General features: G+C 47.2%; 1 protein-coding gene across 1 annotated transcript; it reads right to left on the bottom strand.

Moving 5' to 3' along the window:
* Window positions 1–11,786: 11,786 nt before the first annotated feature.
* Hey1 (hes related family bHLH transcription factor with YRPW motif 1) lies at window positions 11,787–15,474 on the bottom strand. Its single transcript, XM_021158373.3, has 5 exons — window positions 15,196–15,474; window positions 14,916–14,991; window positions 14,689–14,772; window positions 14,363–14,444; window positions 11,787–13,486 (listed from the first exon to the last, which is right to left on the bottom strand). The coding sequence occupies exons 1-5, from the start codon at window positions 15,282–15,284 to the stop codon at window positions 12,918–12,920; spliced, it is 900 nt and encodes a 299-aa protein (XP_021014032.1). The 5' UTR covers window positions 15,285–15,474; the 3' UTR covers window positions 11,787–12,917.
* Between the last annotated feature and the right edge of the window lie 2,806 nt (window positions 15,475–18,280).

The raw sequence follows: 18,280 nt of genomic DNA, 5'->3' as shown, positions 1-18,280 counted from the left end.
GCCAATTTTTCTAATAGACTTTTAAAATACTACATATGCATTATACTATTTAATTCTAAAGTAATACAGTTACATTAAATTGCTCAGTGTTTAATATAAAACATGAAGAAGGCATAAGTAGTATACTTAGAATGACACTTGGATAGATGTGAATTTAAAGGGAAAACAATCAACTTTGCAAGTCTTGCTCAATCATCAAATACTAACAGCCAGTCAATTAGAAGTAAAGGGCATGTAGGGCTGTGTCTGACCACGTCACACAGGCCCAGCTGCTGCTGAAGAATGACCAGGTGGGCATCAAGGATTGTAGCCGCTCCTGTGCCCGTGATGCTGTTCTGATTCTTCTGAGTGTCAGTCATGATTCTCAGAGGTCTGAGCTCTTCCATAGTATTCACATCTCACCTACCAACGCCCAGTGAGGACAAGACAGTTCAGGAGTTGATTGGTTCCTTTTGAACAGTCCAATGACCTAATGCCCTGCCATCTCACAGGTCCCAGAAAAGAGTCCATGCTTTCTCCTTTGAAGAGTTGGGTTGGAACCATCCCCTGCCCCCTGCCCCCTGCCCCCTGCCCCCCGACCCCCCGACCCCCCGACCCCGCCCCCACCCCTGCTGCTGGTGTTTCTGCCATCTAACTTTCCATGTATCTCTTATGCCTGACCTTGCCCTGTACTCTGCACAGGGTTGGCTCTTTACTCATTTTCCCATTCCTCTTCCCTTCTTGATTTACTAACTCTGTCTTCTTTCATCTCTCTCCTGCCTCTCTGCTATAGTGTTTTATAGTGTACCTACCAGCCATCATCCAAAGCAAAAATAAGGTGCGTTCTACAGTGCTGGAACAAGAAAAGAAAGCCTAAATAGATATGAGAAAATATTCTGGAAGGGCCTTTGTTACTTTTACTTTTTAAAATTCACATTTCCCACTGATGCTCATCTCCATCCAGTTCTGTTGCTGTCAGCACACCTGAGACTGCAGTTTATTCATAAAAAAAAAAAAAGACTAACTTTATCTCAGGGTCCAGGAAGTCTAAGATTTGATGGCTATGTGTAGCACAGTCCTTGTGACACTTGGGCTCATGGTGCTAAAAGAAGGGGGCAAACAAGCACATTCATCAAGCTTTGTGGTGTAGGGGAGGACCAGACTCGCATTCATAGCAACCCATTCCCCATAACTCACCCTGGAGCAGCATGAGCCACCCAGGACTCACCACCTTCCCTTGCGTGCCACCTCTCAGCATTGTAACTCTGGGAAGCCAGGCTCGAACACAAGAAAGGCTTTATCATAGCACCGTCCTCATCCAGAAGAAAGAAGAGAAGAGAGGAGCTCGGGGAAGAGAGTAAATAAAGGAGCATCTAGACTATAAACAATCCCATTGCATGGAGAGACCTTGCAAACCCATTTAGTGATGAAGCCGAGCAGACACACTTGGGCTGGCCTGTGTCAAGCAGCCAAGAAAGCAGTTCAGACAATCACACTGCTAGGGCACAGTGGAGTTGCTGGGCTGAAGAAATAATAAGAGGTGAGCTTCCTGGGCACGATTAGGGCACTTGGAGTTTCCATTAAGGATTGGACTAATCTCTGATTCCTGCTTTCAGCTATTTCCTACCTGATGGCACCCTGTCACCCTAATAGACCATCTCTCTGGTAGATACACACAGCAGACAGCCCAGAGGTGTGACCAGCAACAAGCCCTCCTCTCCACAGAAGAAGTCTAGAGACTCTGTTTCTAAAGATGAGTATGAATAGCAGGGTCTCAATTAGCTGTCAGTGGCCAGATGTCATTATCATGGGGACTGAGACAAGTTTCAGATCCAGTGACAAACGAGGATTAAGCCAATGCAAGAGAAATGGTGAAAATCAATGTCAACAATGAGGACCAGAGTTTACCTCCCTCCCACATCTTTACTTACTGAACAAAGTCTACTGATCTGTTAGCTACCTGACTACAGGTGTATGTATGCTTGTAGATGGCCAAAGGCAGCCTGGCTTGGCTGCACTCATGATCAGCCTCAAAAGCAAGCCCACTCTCCGAAGCTGGCCTCTCTCACGTCACCTGTCACTCAGCACTGTTTCCTCTTTCAGTCTCCTAAAGTAACCAGGATCAACCTCAGCTGCAAATCCCCCTCCCCCCCCCCCCGCCCACACACACCCTAGGGAATTTTAAAAAGCACTGATGCTACCTCTGGATCTTCTGATTTAATTAATCTGGGCTGTGAACTGCCTGTCAAGATTGCCTGAATTTTCTCCCCAGTGACTCTGATTTGAAACTAGTTGAAATTCACTGTCCCAAAGTATTTTTAACAAGACCTTCTTGTGTATTCAGACTTTCACTAAAGCTTTTGGAGTTTATAAAAGCATGACTCCAGCAGAGGATGGGGAAAAAAAATCTTCAAAATCTATTTTAAATATTTGTGTCTTCAAAATATAAAATTCTTTAGTCTATACCCTCCTTTAGAAAAATTGAAAGACGTGAGCAGCAACTTCACCTTAATTTCATCCCATGAGTACCTTCCTTCCCTCAAGATCCATTTCTCTCCTACTCTTACACTTGCATCCAATGCTGGTGCTCCGGGCATTTGCAGTCATATCATAACATAAACGCTACAGGAAAGAGTCATTGGGAAAGTCACTACAACAGTAAGAGGCTCTACAGCAGGCCAGCTGGGGCACTGGGAATCAGGCTGAGTGTTACAGAGGACATTCAACATGGTGGTAGGGAATGGTCCCATTAAAATATCAACAAGGACATGGTGGACACTGGTTGGCCATCTGTAACCGTATGCAAGATTTCAGGATCTCTAGGTAGCTGGCCATTATGTTTTTCACCAGGTGATGAGAGATCTTGCAAAAAAGCAAGAGGAGACCCTGTGCCTCCCAGCATTCTCTCTGATCTCTGTTGCTGCTCTAGACCCTCCCACTCCACTTCCCTTTCTTCCACTACCTGAGCCGAACCCAACTGCAGAATGTACCAACCCCTGAACCAGGTGAAAATGAAGGATGAGCAGGAAAGAAGAGACCTGGTTGTTGTGCTCTGTTTTGAAGAGTTCACCTAGGGGCTGGGATGTGGATGTCAGGTGCTTACCCAGAATCCTCATCACCACAGGAACCGACCATAGCTTAAATGTTAAAGACTTAGCACACTGTACTGGCTAGTTTTGTGTCAACTTGACACAGCTGGAGTTATCACAGAGAAAGGAGCTTCAGTTGAGGAGATGCCTCCATGAGATCCAGCTGTAAGGCATTTTTTCAATTAGTGATCAAGGGGGAAAGGCCCCTTGTGGGTAGGACCATCTCTGGACTGGTAGTCTTGGTTCTATAAGAGAGCAGGCTGAGCAAGCCAGGGGAGGCAAGCCAGTAAAGAACATTCCTCCATGGCCTCTGCATCAGCTCCTGCTTCCTGACCTGCTTGAGTTCCTGCTTGAGTTCCAGACTTCCTTGGTGATGAACAGCAGTATGGAAGTGTAAGCTGAATAAACCCTTTCCTCCCCAACTGCTTCTTGGTCATGATGTTTGTGCAGGAATAGTAACCCTGAGTAAGACACACACCAATAAAGGAAATCAAAGGAAATGTGGGTTAAGTGACCTATTCATGGATTGGGAGAATTCATCCTGTTAAAATGTACACTATCACCCAATGTGAGCTATGGTGCAAGGTCTGTGTAGTTATACAAAAACAATTCTAAAAGTCACAGTTGTTAGGTAGAAAAGTCCCTCTGCACAATGACTACAGTTAATAATATTGTATTCATAAAAGTTTTAAAAGAAGGAGGCTGGAGAGATGGCCAGTGGTTAAGAGCACTTGCTGCTCTTCCAGAGGACCCAGGTTCTATTCCCAGCACCAACATGGTGGCTCACAGCCATCTGTAACTCCAGATTCAAAAGATCCAACATTCTCTTCTAGCCTCTGATATGTATGCAAACCACAGATATGTATGCCAACAAAATACCTATGCACATAAAAATAGAATAGTTAAAATAAAAGAATTTTCTTCCTTGTCTATGAAAAAAATTGGTTAGGGAAAGATTTTAAGTGGTCTTACTGCCGACAAAAACAGGTAGTGAAGCACATTTTAATTAATTCAATGGAGACAAGATATATTAATCATGATAAATATAAACAAGCTTTCCTTTTAAATTTTAGGGTATTTTTCTTATAAGGTGGGGCATGGAAATTGCACCACAGGACACATATGAAGGTCAGAGTACAGCTTGTAAGACACAGCACACACATGTAGGTCAGAGGACAGTTGTAGAACACAGCACACACATGTAGGTCAGAGGACAGTTGTAGAACACAGCACACATATGACATCAGAGGACAGCTGTAGGACACAGTACATATGAAGGTCAGAGGACAGCTTGTAGGACACACAGCACACATATGAAGGTCAGAGGACAGCTTGTAGGACACAGCACACATATGTAGGTCAGAGGACAGTTGTAGAACACAGGACACATATGACATCAGAGGACAGCTGTAGGACACAGTACATATGAAGGTCAGAGGACAGCTTGTAGGACACACAGCACACATATGAAGGTCAGAGGACAGCTTGTAGGACACAGCACACATATGAAGATCAGAGGGCACATGGTGGTATGAAGTGGAAACTTCTGGTTTCTTTGGAAATGCAGTTATGTCAAATGATGTTTAGCTGGGCACAAGGGTGAAAGGATGTCTTTCTGAAGCAAACATGTGAAAGAATGGTTTCCTGAAACAGACACAATTGAGCCGGGCGTGGTGACGCATGCCTTTAATCCCAGCACTTGGGAGGCTGAGGCAGGCGGATTTCTGAGTTCGAGGCCAGCCTGGTCTACAAAGTGAGTTCCAGGACAGCCAGGGCTACACAGAGAAACCCTGTCTCGAAAAACCAAAAAAAAAAAAAAAAAAAAAAAAAAGAAGACACAATTGAACGGATGTTTTACCATAACAAACACGTAAAAGGGTGTATGATGTTCAGAAGGAATATAAATACGACCCCATAGACCTAGACCGTGGGAGCTTGAGCACTGGTTTGCTTTGCTCCACCTCACTATTTTTCACTGACGACAGGAATGTATTGGTTCACCTTACATTGCTGAGCTCTGCTTTGCTCCCCCTCACTATTTTTCACTAATGACAGGCACGTATTGGTTCGCATTACACTGCTGAACTCTGCTTGTGGTGATGCCTTAGAAAGAAATTCGACAAAGAACTTTTCATGAGGTTTGTGTGGCTGCCTTGATTCTCTTGGCAAGCCTTGTGGTTTCTTCTGGATTGAACTGCAGTTGCTGGTTCATGTGTGGTGTCTGCTGAGAGGACTGGATTACAGTTGTTGATTTTGTATTTGGTTTTTCTGCTGATACCCTAACATCAAAGATTGGACTTGCCCCCAAAGAACTGTTGCTAAACAGATCCACTTCCCCCCATATCCTAATAACTTTTCTTTTCCACTACCTCTACTGGGTGTTGGGTTAGAATAGAGGTTGAACACTTATTAAAAGTAGGTTGGAAAAAATGTATGTCCCACAGTACACCTCTGAAGGTCAGAGGACAGCTTGCAGGAGCTGGTTTCCCCCTTCTGCCATATGGGCTCCAAGAATCTACCTCAGATCCTCAGGTTTGGCTTTGGTGCTCTTGAAAGCAGAATGTAAAGGATTTTTAGGCATAAATATTAAAAACTAAGTGATTAAAATATATTTTATGTGGAACAACAGATCACACATAGCCAAAGCAATGTTGACTTTTCTTAATGTGCTCTATCAACTGAGCTATATCCCAACCCATGAATTAGATATTCTTAAATGATAATTTAATAATAGTAAAGATAAAGGACAAAAGTAAAGTATAAAAAATGTTTTCTATTCATTTTTAGACTGAGATTGGAGGTAGGGGCTGGGGCTGGAAGGTTGAGAAATACCTAAATGCAACTCTACTCCCAAAGGCGAACCTCAGCCCATGCACGCATGCATCCTGCCCATCCGTATATCCACCCACGTATCCATGCATTCACCCATCAAGTCATTCAGTAAATGTTTATTGAAAGCCTCCAGTATGGTAGGTGCTGCTTTAAAGTGACAGAACTGTAGAAATCAGAAACCAGCCAAAAGCATACAGTAAGCAAATCATCAAAACCATGTACTTTCGCTTTTATAGTCAGAAAATGCAATGCTATAGAAGGAACAGAAGAGGAAAGGGAGGGGTGGAGCAAGAAGGGTAAGCGTGGGATGCCTGTATGAAACAGGATTGTCCTGGAAGACCTCATGGGAAAAGAAAGTTTAGAACACAGACCCAGCTGAATTCGATTACAGGCATGTCTTAATCTGTCTGCTGTTGCTGTAACAGAATACTGCAAAACCTGGCTGATTTATGGATAGAAACTTGCTTGACTCACAGTTCTGCAGGCTGAGAGGTTTCAAGCCAGAGTGCCAGCATCTGCAAGGGGCCTTCATGTTGCAGCACAAAATGGCAGAAGTGAGTGCTTCACAGAGAGAAAATGGAGTGAACTCATCCTTTTTGTCAGGACCCCACTCATAGAATGGTCAGCCAATTCTCCAAATGGCAGCATTGACCCAGCCATCTGTACACAGACAGCCCCTCCAAGCTAATCACATGGCTGACAGATGTGACACTCAAACCATAGTAGGATGCACTAGTGGGTCTGGGCAGAGGCTTAGTAGTGAGGCCATGGGAAGCTTGCTCTAGCAACTGCAAAGGGCCCGAGCATCTGGGCCAGCTGCAGGAAGAAGCGATGGACGCAGAGAGGATGCGCAAAGGCTCAGGGGCGTCGGTCTGTAGCTGCATGGCTCAATTCTGCCTGGGTGAAGCTTTTCTATATTCCAGAAACAAATCCGTTCCCAGGGAAGAAAAAAAACAAACCTGGAACTGGACAATGTTCTGCTCTGAACAAGACCCAGGTAAGGCTCCCAGCATCTGTTTCAAGCAACTCACAACACACTGTAACTCCAGGTCCAGGAATTTCAGGAATCAACTTTCAGAGTCTCTGGGTTAAAATATGTTTCCATGTCTGCTCACTAAATCAAGGCATAAACTCCCTACAAATGACAGAGTTTTCCGTTTTCAGCATGGTTCTTTAAGTTGAATACATGGCCACTTAACTTACAGAAAACAGTTACATTAACAGTAAAGTATACAGGAAAATGTTAAACTAATCTGTAAAGACTCTGGTGTTTCGGCCAACTAATACAAAGTCCTAAAGCCTGTCTCAGCCCCCAGACTCATCACCCAGGGACACTTCTTTCCCTTAAATTTACCTGGTGCTTAGCACTGGGGAGAAGTTCCAGGGCAAATGCATATCAGCATCCATAGACAGTCAGGATTTCTTCCTCCTTGCCTTTTTTGTACCACTCTGACTTACCACTGCCAACCCATGTAGAATACTGAAGCATCCTAGAGGACCCTGCCGCTCAGCAAGCTTGAGATGAGCACTGTATTTCAAGCTGAAGTCCAAACTGCTTGCTTTTTGCTGGGACTTCTTACTTCGGGAAGTGGTGCAATGCGTGTGCACGTGCTGAGTCTAAGCCACCATGCTGACATCTTGTTAACTGTGGCAAAGTGAACACAGGAGCAAAGGAAAACACCTTCAGGAGAGAGACTCCTGTCAACTGTCCAGACCATACTTAAAGGATCTTCTGTTTCATTTCTTTCCCCTGGCTTTATTTTATTTGGGGATATGTAATAGCCTAGAAAACAAACAAAATCTTCTCCTGGTGTCAGCTTCAGATGCATAATTGATTCAGTGTTTCCTTTATTAGTCTAATTAGGCACATTCAAAAATAGCCATGCAAAAATATCAAAAAATTTTAGCCCACCAGGAAAGCAGTTCAGGTCATTGCTCTGAGACAGGGCTACTGCCCACTGGCCCAGTCTTGCCAGCAGACAGATTTTGGTAAATAAGTTGCCAACCAATAAAAACTGGTTAATCCCACCTAGAAATTCAAAGATGAGTTATGGTCTTAAAGATTCTCTAATGTGTCCATTCATCAATTTACAGTAATATATTAATTGAATACATAGGCAATTATTAAAGACCTCAGGATTATGATTAGTAAGATGATTCTACAGTTAAAATGCTTGCTTGCCCTGGAATTCTGACATGAGGTCAATATCCAGAACCCATAGTGGGAGGAGCAAGGTTATCCTGACCAAGGTCAACCTCTAACCTCCACACCCAGGCTGAGGCACACCTACGCACATGCACACAGGGGTGGTAGTGGTGATCAATAACTTATTGTTATTAATGTTTAAAAACTTCAACAGTTGAAAAGCACTAGACAAAACCTGTGTAGGACCAAGATCTGATAGAATGGCTCATGAAAACCTATGCTCTCTCAACTGGCCTGATGCCTGCTTTCTTCCCAGTCAGCACGTGTCCTTCTGAGCAGACACCAAGGGCCCTCGTTCCCTGCCTAGTCCAACCACTTTATTTGGCAGACGACCTAAATGGCCTCTACAAAATCTTAATGACCTCTCCAAGGTCATTCAAGTAGATAAAGGCAGAGCTGCAGCTGGGATTATAGCCTCTTTCCCAGGATGCCCCCATTCCCTGGAGCTTGGGTTGTGAAAGAAACTGGGCCACAGCAATGTCTCAGATGATGTTGGCTCTGAAGTTATTTTAAATATAAATCAGCATCAGAAACTAATGAAGGCATCAAAGCTGTGGTACTGGTATAGACCAGAGGGCTGGGAAACTGTAACTAAGAGACAGAATATTTCCTGAGGGACTTTAAATTTAAGTAATCTATATTTAAAATATCATGATTTTAGTGACTAGCAGTGGGGATGGGAAAATCTGAATAAAAATCACATCCTAATTTAGCAATATAAAATAAATTGGCTATGATATTTCTTGGATTTTTTTTTCTAATAGAGGGTAGTAGTTCATGCAAGTGCTCTCTGTAGCTTTCATTAACTCACAGGACTATATTTAATCAATAAAGTGAGTGATCAGCAAGGACTTTCATGATATTTATGACCACTAATAATTTTTCATAAGATAAATATAGTAGGGGCTAGAGAGATGGCTCAGCCATTAAGAGAACATGTTGCTTTTGCAGAGGACCTGGTTCGAGTTCCAGCACCACATGGTGGTCCACAACCAGCCACAACTCCAATTCAGAGGATCAAATGGTTTCTCCTAACCACCAAGGGCACCAGACACACATGTGGTGCACAGACATTCATATAGGGAAAACATTTATACACTTAAATACATCTTCAGAAAAATAAACATGTAAGTCATCTAAGATGTTTATTTACACTGGTAGGTCATTTAGTGTGGGGCAATGGGCTATTCCCAGACAGGCTGGTCTACAGTTGAGCAGAGGTGTGACACCCGGGAGAAACCAGGCTGGTCTACAGTTGAGCAGAGGTGTGAAATCCAGAAGAAACCAGGCTGGTCTACAGTTGAGCAGAGGTGTGGAACCCCAGAGAAACCCAGTAGTGATAATTCACCTACATGGAACAGTAGGTGTTCCCTCATGTCTCCTGGACTCAAGGTTCCTGTCACATTTACCGCCCCCCCCCTCAGCCCCCACAGGAGAAGCTGTGGCTAGTAGTCACCTACACAATGTCCCAAGCTTCAAACCTTCAGGCTAAACTCCTCCAAGTTACCTAGCAACCTAGCCCACCATAAGAGGGGCCGCTTGGCCCCACCTCACTCTCTTCTCTCCCTCTTACTCTCTCTCCTTATTCTCTCTTACTCTCTCCCTCTTGCTCTCTCCCTCTTACTCTAACCTTTGTTCTCTCTCTCCTTTTCCCCCTTCTCTTCTCCTGGCCATAGCCGGTCTCTCTCTCTCTCTCTTACCTTCTCTTTTTCACCTTGCCTTTCTACAATAAAGCTCTAAAACCATAGACTGTCCCTGTTTATCAAGGCACGCTGTGCTTGGACGATGGGATAGGCTTTCTCCTAACGAGCCATTTCTAATCTCCTGATTGAAGGCCTTTCTGTGCTCCAGTCAAGGCCCAGACTAAGGACTCTGGCCTGAGTGGGAACCTCTCTCTCTCTGCCCTCTCTTCCATATCCCCAAGGCTGAGGGGGTCACCCCGGGGCCCCTGGTATGGGGGCTGCCCCTTGTCCACCACACCCCACTCCCCACCCCCGTTGAGTGGGGTCCAGTGGCTTGACACAGCCAGATGCCCACCTGGGGCCAAGTGGAAAGCATCTGGCAGCCTTCCCATGTTCACCTGCCCAGAGCACAGGAGGAACTCTGGCCAAATTTGGGCTATCTCCCCCTCCCCCTCTTTCCCTACCCCCTTAGTAGTCTTACAATCTAGATATTTTTGTTTATGCAGATAGATGAATAAAAAATCATACATGATATAAACATAGACTTGAGTCATTAATTGATGGTCCTGGTGTTCACTTTTAATGTGTAAATTCAAAATGGGAATTGTCATCTAACAGTTCTGCTGGCTCTTGGACATAGCAATTCTATCCTCCCACTCCCAGGAAGTTTGAGGTGAGCCTGTGGGTGGAGAAGGGTAGGGAGAGAGAGAGAAAGGAAGAATAAGATGGATCACCTTGCTATTCCCACAAGTACTCCCTACCAGATTATGACGTAGCCTTGTGACAGGATGACACGTTAGGTATCTCATACTTCCATGGCTCCTTCTGCAAAGCACACTGGCAGCCATCCAAGCCAAGGTATCAGGAGGTTGAGGGAGTGAAAGCATGCACAGTGCTCTTCGGCACGCTGTAGCACCGCTGAAAGCCACGTTTGCTAAATTTAAGCATGCTTGGCAGGATGGTCCAAACACTTCCTGTCAGACGGAGCGTGTCTGCAGAGGCGCAGGCAAGGCTGAGGACAGAGCCGAAGATCTCAAGAGAGACCAATGGTTGAGCCCACAAAGCAAAAGCTTGAATGGCATCCTCACATTGAAAACCCAAATCCTTCCCAGAGACCCAAGGGCTATTGCCCAACTGCAAAGTCTAAGCTTTTCTTTCTGTTGTCTTTGCTTTTTCATCAGGGAGGTCGACCACAGTTGTTGCCCAAAGTAAAGGAACGCTATTGCTGCCTACCAGGGTGGGTTTGCCTTCTCTCGTCTTTGCCACTTGTGGGATCAAGGCAAACTGCTTGAGTAGAGAGGCGGTACCCGTTCATTGGCAGAATCTTCAAGGCACTGGAAGGCATTCTTCTGTGGCCAATTACTGCTTCTGTCATGGTAGCATTTTGTTCTAACTTAAAGCATATGTCTGCTTCCTAACACACAGCTCAGAAGCACAGTGTGACCTAAGGGTTAAATGCATTCCTTAGAAATTAGACGAGAGAAGACTCCTTGGAAGTGTGCAGGTGCAGAATTACAGCCTGCCAACTGCTCATCATAATGCCACACCAAGCCTTCTCTGCAGGTTTAGCTACAATGCCGTTGTAGTCCTGTTTTCCCATAAAAACAAATGCAAATAGAAACATGAAGTGTCTCTTTTGTCAGTTAAGAACCATGCACGCACTGTGTTCAGCACTAATAAAATGATCAACCACAGCTTAAAGTGACTTTTTTCAAGTTCTTTCCAATAACTGCCTGAATTCAAACTCTGATCCCAGAGACAGTTGGGAGGCAGGCCACCTGATTGACTATCAGACAAGCTGCCATTTCCTCCCAGGAGGCCAAGCGAAGCTCTGCAGCCTAACGAAGTCACTCTGCTAGATGTACAAATGTGCACGGCCTAGAATGCCAAGAATAATGTAACTGGGAAATGGACAAAAACCAAGCATCAGGCAGAACGAAAGCCAAGAAGCGGGAGATTTCCCAACCAGCACAGGCTCAGGAAGACAGACACAGTACATATATTGTTCTTTGCCTTTTATTTAGTCACAACACATCAATACAACAGAGGTCAAACCTAGTTCAGAGGAGCTGTTCAAACTATACCTTCTAAAGGGGTAAGCCTGTAAAACAATACTTTTAGAGCCCAAATCAAAATTTTAAAAATGAATGAGAAGGAGAGAAGCCCTTTTAAGTACTGCAAGAGCCACATTTTCATGCACCTAAAGGAAAACACAACATAAAAATTTCCACTTAAAAGAAAATAAGGCAGTTCTAGGAAAACCGGGTTGTGTTTAACAGGCACCAAACTACTTTCACACTCCGATCGCTTACGCAGGTCGGCACTGGTGAACGGTGAAATCCGTGAGGCTGAGAATGCTTTGCATTGCTTAGGGCTGCCAAGTGCAGGCAAGGTCTACATAGCTGTCTTGCTTGCTGCCAACGCTCCAAATGGGGACCTAGCCTACCAGCAGCTGTTTCTAAACCTGAAATATCAGAACAGAAAAGCCAAGCGGGCCACAGTAGCTGGTCATCTGGATTCAGGGCACAGACGCCTTTCTCCCTTCACCTCACTGCTCGCTAGTGTTCTCCAGTAAAGCTGCGCATCTGATTTGTCAACGCTTCGTTTGCAAATATAATGCTTTGCTGACCCTCCCTTCCCAAAGAATGCCACTTATACAACACCTCAGTCTGTCAAAGTAGTAACAAAATCGTGTTAACATTGAGCATAGTGGTGTGGGAAATTATCCTCAAAAGATTGCAACTTACACACACCAGGAAACAGACCCCAAACACTAATGTTAAGATTCCCCAAGCTGAGGCAAACGGAATCATTCTCAGACAGACAGGTTTACAAAATAAATGAAGCACAGAACAGACAACGGATCAAAGTGTTGGTTCGTAATCACTACCTCAATTGAATCTTTTAAACAAAAATTAACAACTAATTTTTTAAAACTGCTAATGCATGACATGATAAAAAATTAAAGAGAAAAGTAAACCAACAAACTTTTAGTCTTTAGAAAAAAAATTATCTGAAAATGTACCTTTTTCCTGACTTTTACTGGCGACTTTAAGGTGGTGTTGGCAACCGTCCCAACACACCTGGGATTTTAAGCTTTCCCCTCCCTTGTTCTACAGCATCAGTTCTTTAGAAAGCTCCGATCTCTGTCCCCCAAGGTCTATAGGGCTTGCCAAGGTTTGCTGCCTGCGTGGGTGTCGAAGGGCTCAGTAGGTGGAAGGAGCTGAAGGAAAAAGGGAAGGCTGAGAGCGAGGCCACAGAGGAGAGCAGCGGTGGAGACAGTTTGGAGGCTGAGGTCACCACGGGAAGCACCGGTCCCAAGCCGCCACTAGGGGGCGCTCGCAAGGCCGGCGCCTCCGGATGGGCAGAAGCCAGCCTGCCCTGGTGATGCGGCTCCGTGGATGACGCCGCGGTGCCAGCGTTCCCGTGGCCATTCTGGGGCAGTAGCAGAGGGTGTGCGATGTGTGGGTGATGTCCGAAGGCACTTCCCCAGGGAATGTGTCCGAGGCCACCGTGAGCGCCGCTCGCGGCTTCCCGCTGGGATGCGTAGTTGTTGAGATGGGAGACCAGGCGAACGCGAAGCGGGTCGGAGGCATCGAGTCCTTCAATGATGCTCAGATAACGGGCAACTTCGGCCAGGCATTCCCGAAACCCCAAACTCCGATAGTCCATAGCCAGGGCGTGCGCGTCAAAATAACCTGTACACAAAAACAAAGGAAAACCTTCAAGGCTCTGCTCATTTCCTGAATTTCTTCCACTCCAAAGCTCTTCCTGGCAACTCCATACAGGATTACAGCACAGATCATGGGTCCTGGAAGCTCAAATATTTTGAAGCTGACCAAAATCTTTGCATTAATCAACAGTATATGTTTGCTAATGCAAGTTCAAAGCCCAATTAGAAGCTGCTGAGCAGAAATTGGAATTATACCCTACCAGCAGATGAAACTATGTTCCCTCCTTTAATGTTTTCCCTCAACAACAACAAAAAATACATCAAGGACAGAGAAACCACAGAGCAGTGAAATTCATTAGACACACAGATGTAAGTTATCATCGTGGAGCTTTTAGGCACTTGGTCCTTGGTGAAGAATCTGGTCGCTGGAGACAGACACGGGCTTCAGTCTCTCACCCCGTTAGATTTTTTTCTCTATTTAGCCCCAACATGTCTCTTTCCTCCAAATTCTTTTGGCAGTTCGTTTTCTAAATCCTGCATATAAAATTCCGACTATCTAGTTGTTGTTTTTAATAAGCATTTCCCAATCCGTTCTTAAATAGCAACAGACAAACATGAGTGACTTGACCTAAATCAGGGCTGTCACAACCGGAGGAGCTCCGGGAGACAGGCGCTTGCTGAAAGGTGCATCAGCTCAGTTGAAAGAGGATTGGGGTGATGTATTCACTGCTCAAGAACCCATGTGCTGTTGAAGGTGCACTTGGCTGGCAAGCACATACTGCTCTCCCCACCCCACAAAGCAAAGCAGGCAGGGACTGCACCAATCCCAGACTGCGCTTGCTACCACCCCCCACCCCCCACGCCGAGCACGCAAAGCCCCAGCTGAACTGGAGAGGAATACCTTTCCCTCCTGCAGTGTGCAGCATTTTCAGGTGATCCACAGTCATCTGCAAGATCTCAGCTTTTTCTAGCTTAGCAGATCCCTAAAAAGATGACAAAAGGCTTATCTGACACAAGTGCCTTTGGAGAACTTAAAATATGCACACAAATATGCATACATGTAAAATACAAACGTAAAAAAAAAGCAAAAGTCACGTATATCCACAAAATCTGTGGGAATTTGTGTAAGAACGTCCAACGACTTGGCACAAATGAGGTTAGAAGCACGGAGGGGAGGGAATCAGAAGGTGCCGATGGCTACACTCAGCGATCTCATACTCCCATTACCTGCTTCTCAAAGGCACTGGGTACCAGCCTTCTCAGCTCAGACAAACTGTTATTGATTCGGTCTCGTCGGCGCTTCTCGATGATCTATGGGAAGCAGACAAAAACAAAGAAGGGCATTTACGTTACGACTGTACATTCCAACGAGAAGAAATGTGGTTCTTTCCGTTAGTTAATTAATATAACAATGTGCACATATATTTAAATTATTTGGGGGAGGGGGTACTCACGCCTCTCCGTCTTTTCCTGGCCAAAACCTGGGACGATGTCGTTGGGGACATGGAACACAGCGCCGAACTCAAGTTTCTGTAAAATGGGAAGCAATTGCCTTGAGAAAGGAAAGGAGAGCCCTCCTACACTCAGATTTCTTTGGCAACTTGAGCTGGAGGGCTGGGGACGATCGCTCCCAGCCAGCAGCTGCCGGCCCACGACTCCCAGCAATGGGAACCCAGCATCAGCGCACCCCATCCTCTCCTCCCGCTCCGGATCGGTCGGACGCCGCCAACTCACCCATTCTCGTCCGCGCTCTCCTTTTCCACCTCGATGGTCTCGTCCAGCTCACTATCCGAGGAGCTGTAGTCTGGGTGAGCTCTCTTCATGGTGGCGGAGCGTGGGCTCCGAGGAGGGTCGCGCGGCGGGCAAGGAGGAGTTAACTGCAGCGGCCGCTCGGCGCTCGGCTGCGGGAGGTGCGTGCACACTGATCCCACTCACGCTCAGTCTCCGGTTAAAACTCAACCATCCCTTTCCCACGCTGCGCCCCTTCCCATGGATAGGGGGAGGGCGGGGAAGGCGGAGAGGTTGGGGCAGGGGCGGGGCCACGGCTCCCGGGTAACCGCGTGCTCCGGCCAATTGGCGCCTCGCTGCGCAGATTGGCAGCCGTATGGGGGCGGGACGAGCGGAGGCCGAGGCGGGCTGCGCCCCGCCCTTGGAGCCCGCCCCTGCCCGGCGGCAGTGCGTCGGCTCCGCAGGAGCTCGGCTGGGGGGCGCGGGCGGCGGTGGGCCGGCGGCGGGCAGAAATGGGGGGCCGGCCCGGGACACCAGCCCGGCGATAGCCACCGCCCCGCCCAGCCCCACCCCGCGCGCCCGGATTGGCCTGGCCGTGTGCCAGGGCCGCGCCTGCAGCGCCGCCGGTGAGCCGCACGCGCCGCGGGCCGTGGGAAAGTGCCGGCGCCCCGGCCGCCAGCCAATCCGGACGGACGGCGACGGCGGCGGCGACGGTGGCGGCGGCGGCGGCGGCTGCTCTGGGCGGCTGCATGAATGGAGAAGAATAGCCAGGCGGGGGAGCCGGGCTGCACGAGGGCGCGCCTGCCGGGCTCCTGGTGTGAACCTGTAATAGGAGTCCGGGCGCCGGCGGGCCCCGGAAGCCACCGCCCGCGTCCCGTTCTCTGCACTGCTGCGGGTGCCCCGCGGCTGGAGGCGGGCGTAGTTGGCGGGTCCTGCAGGAACAGTCGCCTGGGGCGCCGCTCGTTTGGATGGTGGCCACCAGCTCTGGGAGCAGAGCCTGAGAGACTGATCAAGGGATGCTGCTTTTTGAGTTCTAGGAGCCTCTAAAGCTAATCCTACAAGGCTTCTCAGCTCCGGGACTAAATGCATGCCCCTATGCATGTCATTTCCGGGGAAGTGGAGCGCTTGTTTTCTGGGTTAGCTTGAGGGAGGAGTAGCTGTCCCCCGAGACATTCATTATGTTGGGATTTTTGCTGTTGTTTTGTTTTGTTTTTGTCCTCCCTTCCCCCTAGTGTTGGCGGCCAGATCCTCTTAGCAGGCGACAGGGTGGCGGCCTGGGTGTTTGCTTCTGAGGCTGTGCGATCATCTGTGCGAGGATGCACGTTTCTGGCCCGCATCGCGTGCGCGCGCGCGCGCACACACACACACACACACACACACTCCCGTTGGTCTCAGTTGGGAGGGGCGTTTGGGGTGCTATATGAAGTTCTGCACATCGCTCTCCCCCACCAAGAAGGGCGACTTTTAAAAATAGTTTAAATCTTATGGATTGTTTTCCTAGTCCAGCGTTCATAGAAGTAGACAACTTGGAGAAAACCCAGTCTTTATCCTGCTCCACTCTTGGAGCCTGCAGTCCCATCTGTGAAGCAAAACTTCATAACCGTTGAGAAGAGTAAAAGAAACTCATCACCTTTGCAAGCAATTCTGTTTCTAGACCTGATGGGTTCCATAAATGCAGACTAAACCGAGTTCCCAGGTCCAGTTCCCCATCCACATACTTTAGACCACATCCTGGGTCCTTTTAAAGTTCTTATTTCACTTCACCCTACTGTTCAGAGCCTCAGCCCTCACAGCTCCTCTGAAAAGGTGAGGTCCCTCCATCTTGGCTTTGTTTTTTCCTAGTGCACATATCCCACCTCATACAGCTTAGGAGTGGTCAAGCCAAGGCTCACTGACTGCTTCCCTGTCCATGTTCACAGCTCAGCTTCGCTCCTGTCACAAACTGGAAGCTCACCTCCAGACCCCTCTCTTCATGCATCTTCTCCATCTTCAGAGCCTCATATCACCTGCCTCCCTTGACGCCTGGTGACTCAGTCCCTTTCCCATCCCATGTTTCCCCCTAAAATGACGGAGCACCCTGCACCTGAACCAGCATGACCTCTACTGCATAGCTTTTAAGTTTTCTGGGTCAGTGGCACCTACAGTAAGGTCTTGTTTGCTTTAGCCAATGTTGGTCGTTGTGCAGAGAAAGAAACAAGCAGCAGATTGGCTGGTAAAAAGAAACAGTTTACATTGAGGGTGCTTGATTTTAGATACCAATATTCCTCAGATTTACTGTGGAAAATGAGGCTATCCTGGTGGGCATGTGGTATTGTGTGCCTCTAATCATAGAACTTGCAAAGTAGAGGCAAAATTTCATGAGTTCCAGTCCAGTCTATGCACATAGGTTCTCCTGAATTGTATGTCTAGCAAGACCTTGTACAAAAAAAAAAATGTTATGCTCAGGGACCCAACACTTGTTTAGCACTAAAAAAAGAATATCAATGCTTATCTGTCTGTCCATCTCTTTCTGTCCGTCTACCCAGTACTTCCAAAGTGTCTTCTGCATGCCTGGCACAATGCTGGCACCTGAGAGATAAAGGTGACAAGAGGTGATAAGCTCCACTCTCTCGGAACTCACAGCCGCGGGAGACAATACACAATGCGCTAATACACAAATGGGGTAGCTATAGGTGTCCCAAAGCCTAGTGGCACCTTCTGATAAGGAGAAAGGAGAGAATGGGAACACTTTTATGAGGTCTGGGGGATGTTTTCAGAGCTGACCCTGAATGTTAGATGGAGATGTAATCGGAGGCCAGGAAGGAAGGGGTGGTGGTGAGTGCTTCCCTTGGGTAGTGGGGTCTGAGAGGCTGACAGCATCAGGCTGTTTTCCCACGGGCTGCCAGCTATAGGCAATTTTTTTTCTAGGAGACTTGGGGCTTCTTGTAAAGTGAATAGAGGTGCCCCAGGCCTGGCCTTTAAGGGAAAGGCCTTTGTATAGCTGAAGTCCCTACTTGTGTCTCTGCAAGAGACCCTTGCTCTGCACAGTGATATCAGCGCAGATCTCACTGACTGCTGCTGGAGTTGACATCAGAAGGTAGAGGCGTCATCT

The sequence above is a fragment of the Mus caroli genome, unplaced genomic scaffold (assembly GCF_978045245.1).
Source record: "Mus caroli unplaced genomic scaffold, Mus_caroli_1 scaffold_3, whole genome shotgun sequence".
Taxonomy (NCBI): Eukaryota; Metazoa; Chordata; class Mammalia; order Rodentia; family Muridae; genus Mus; species Mus caroli.
The sequence above is the reverse complement of the archived record's forward strand: the minus strand, read 5'-3'. Positions and strand labels throughout refer to the sequence as shown.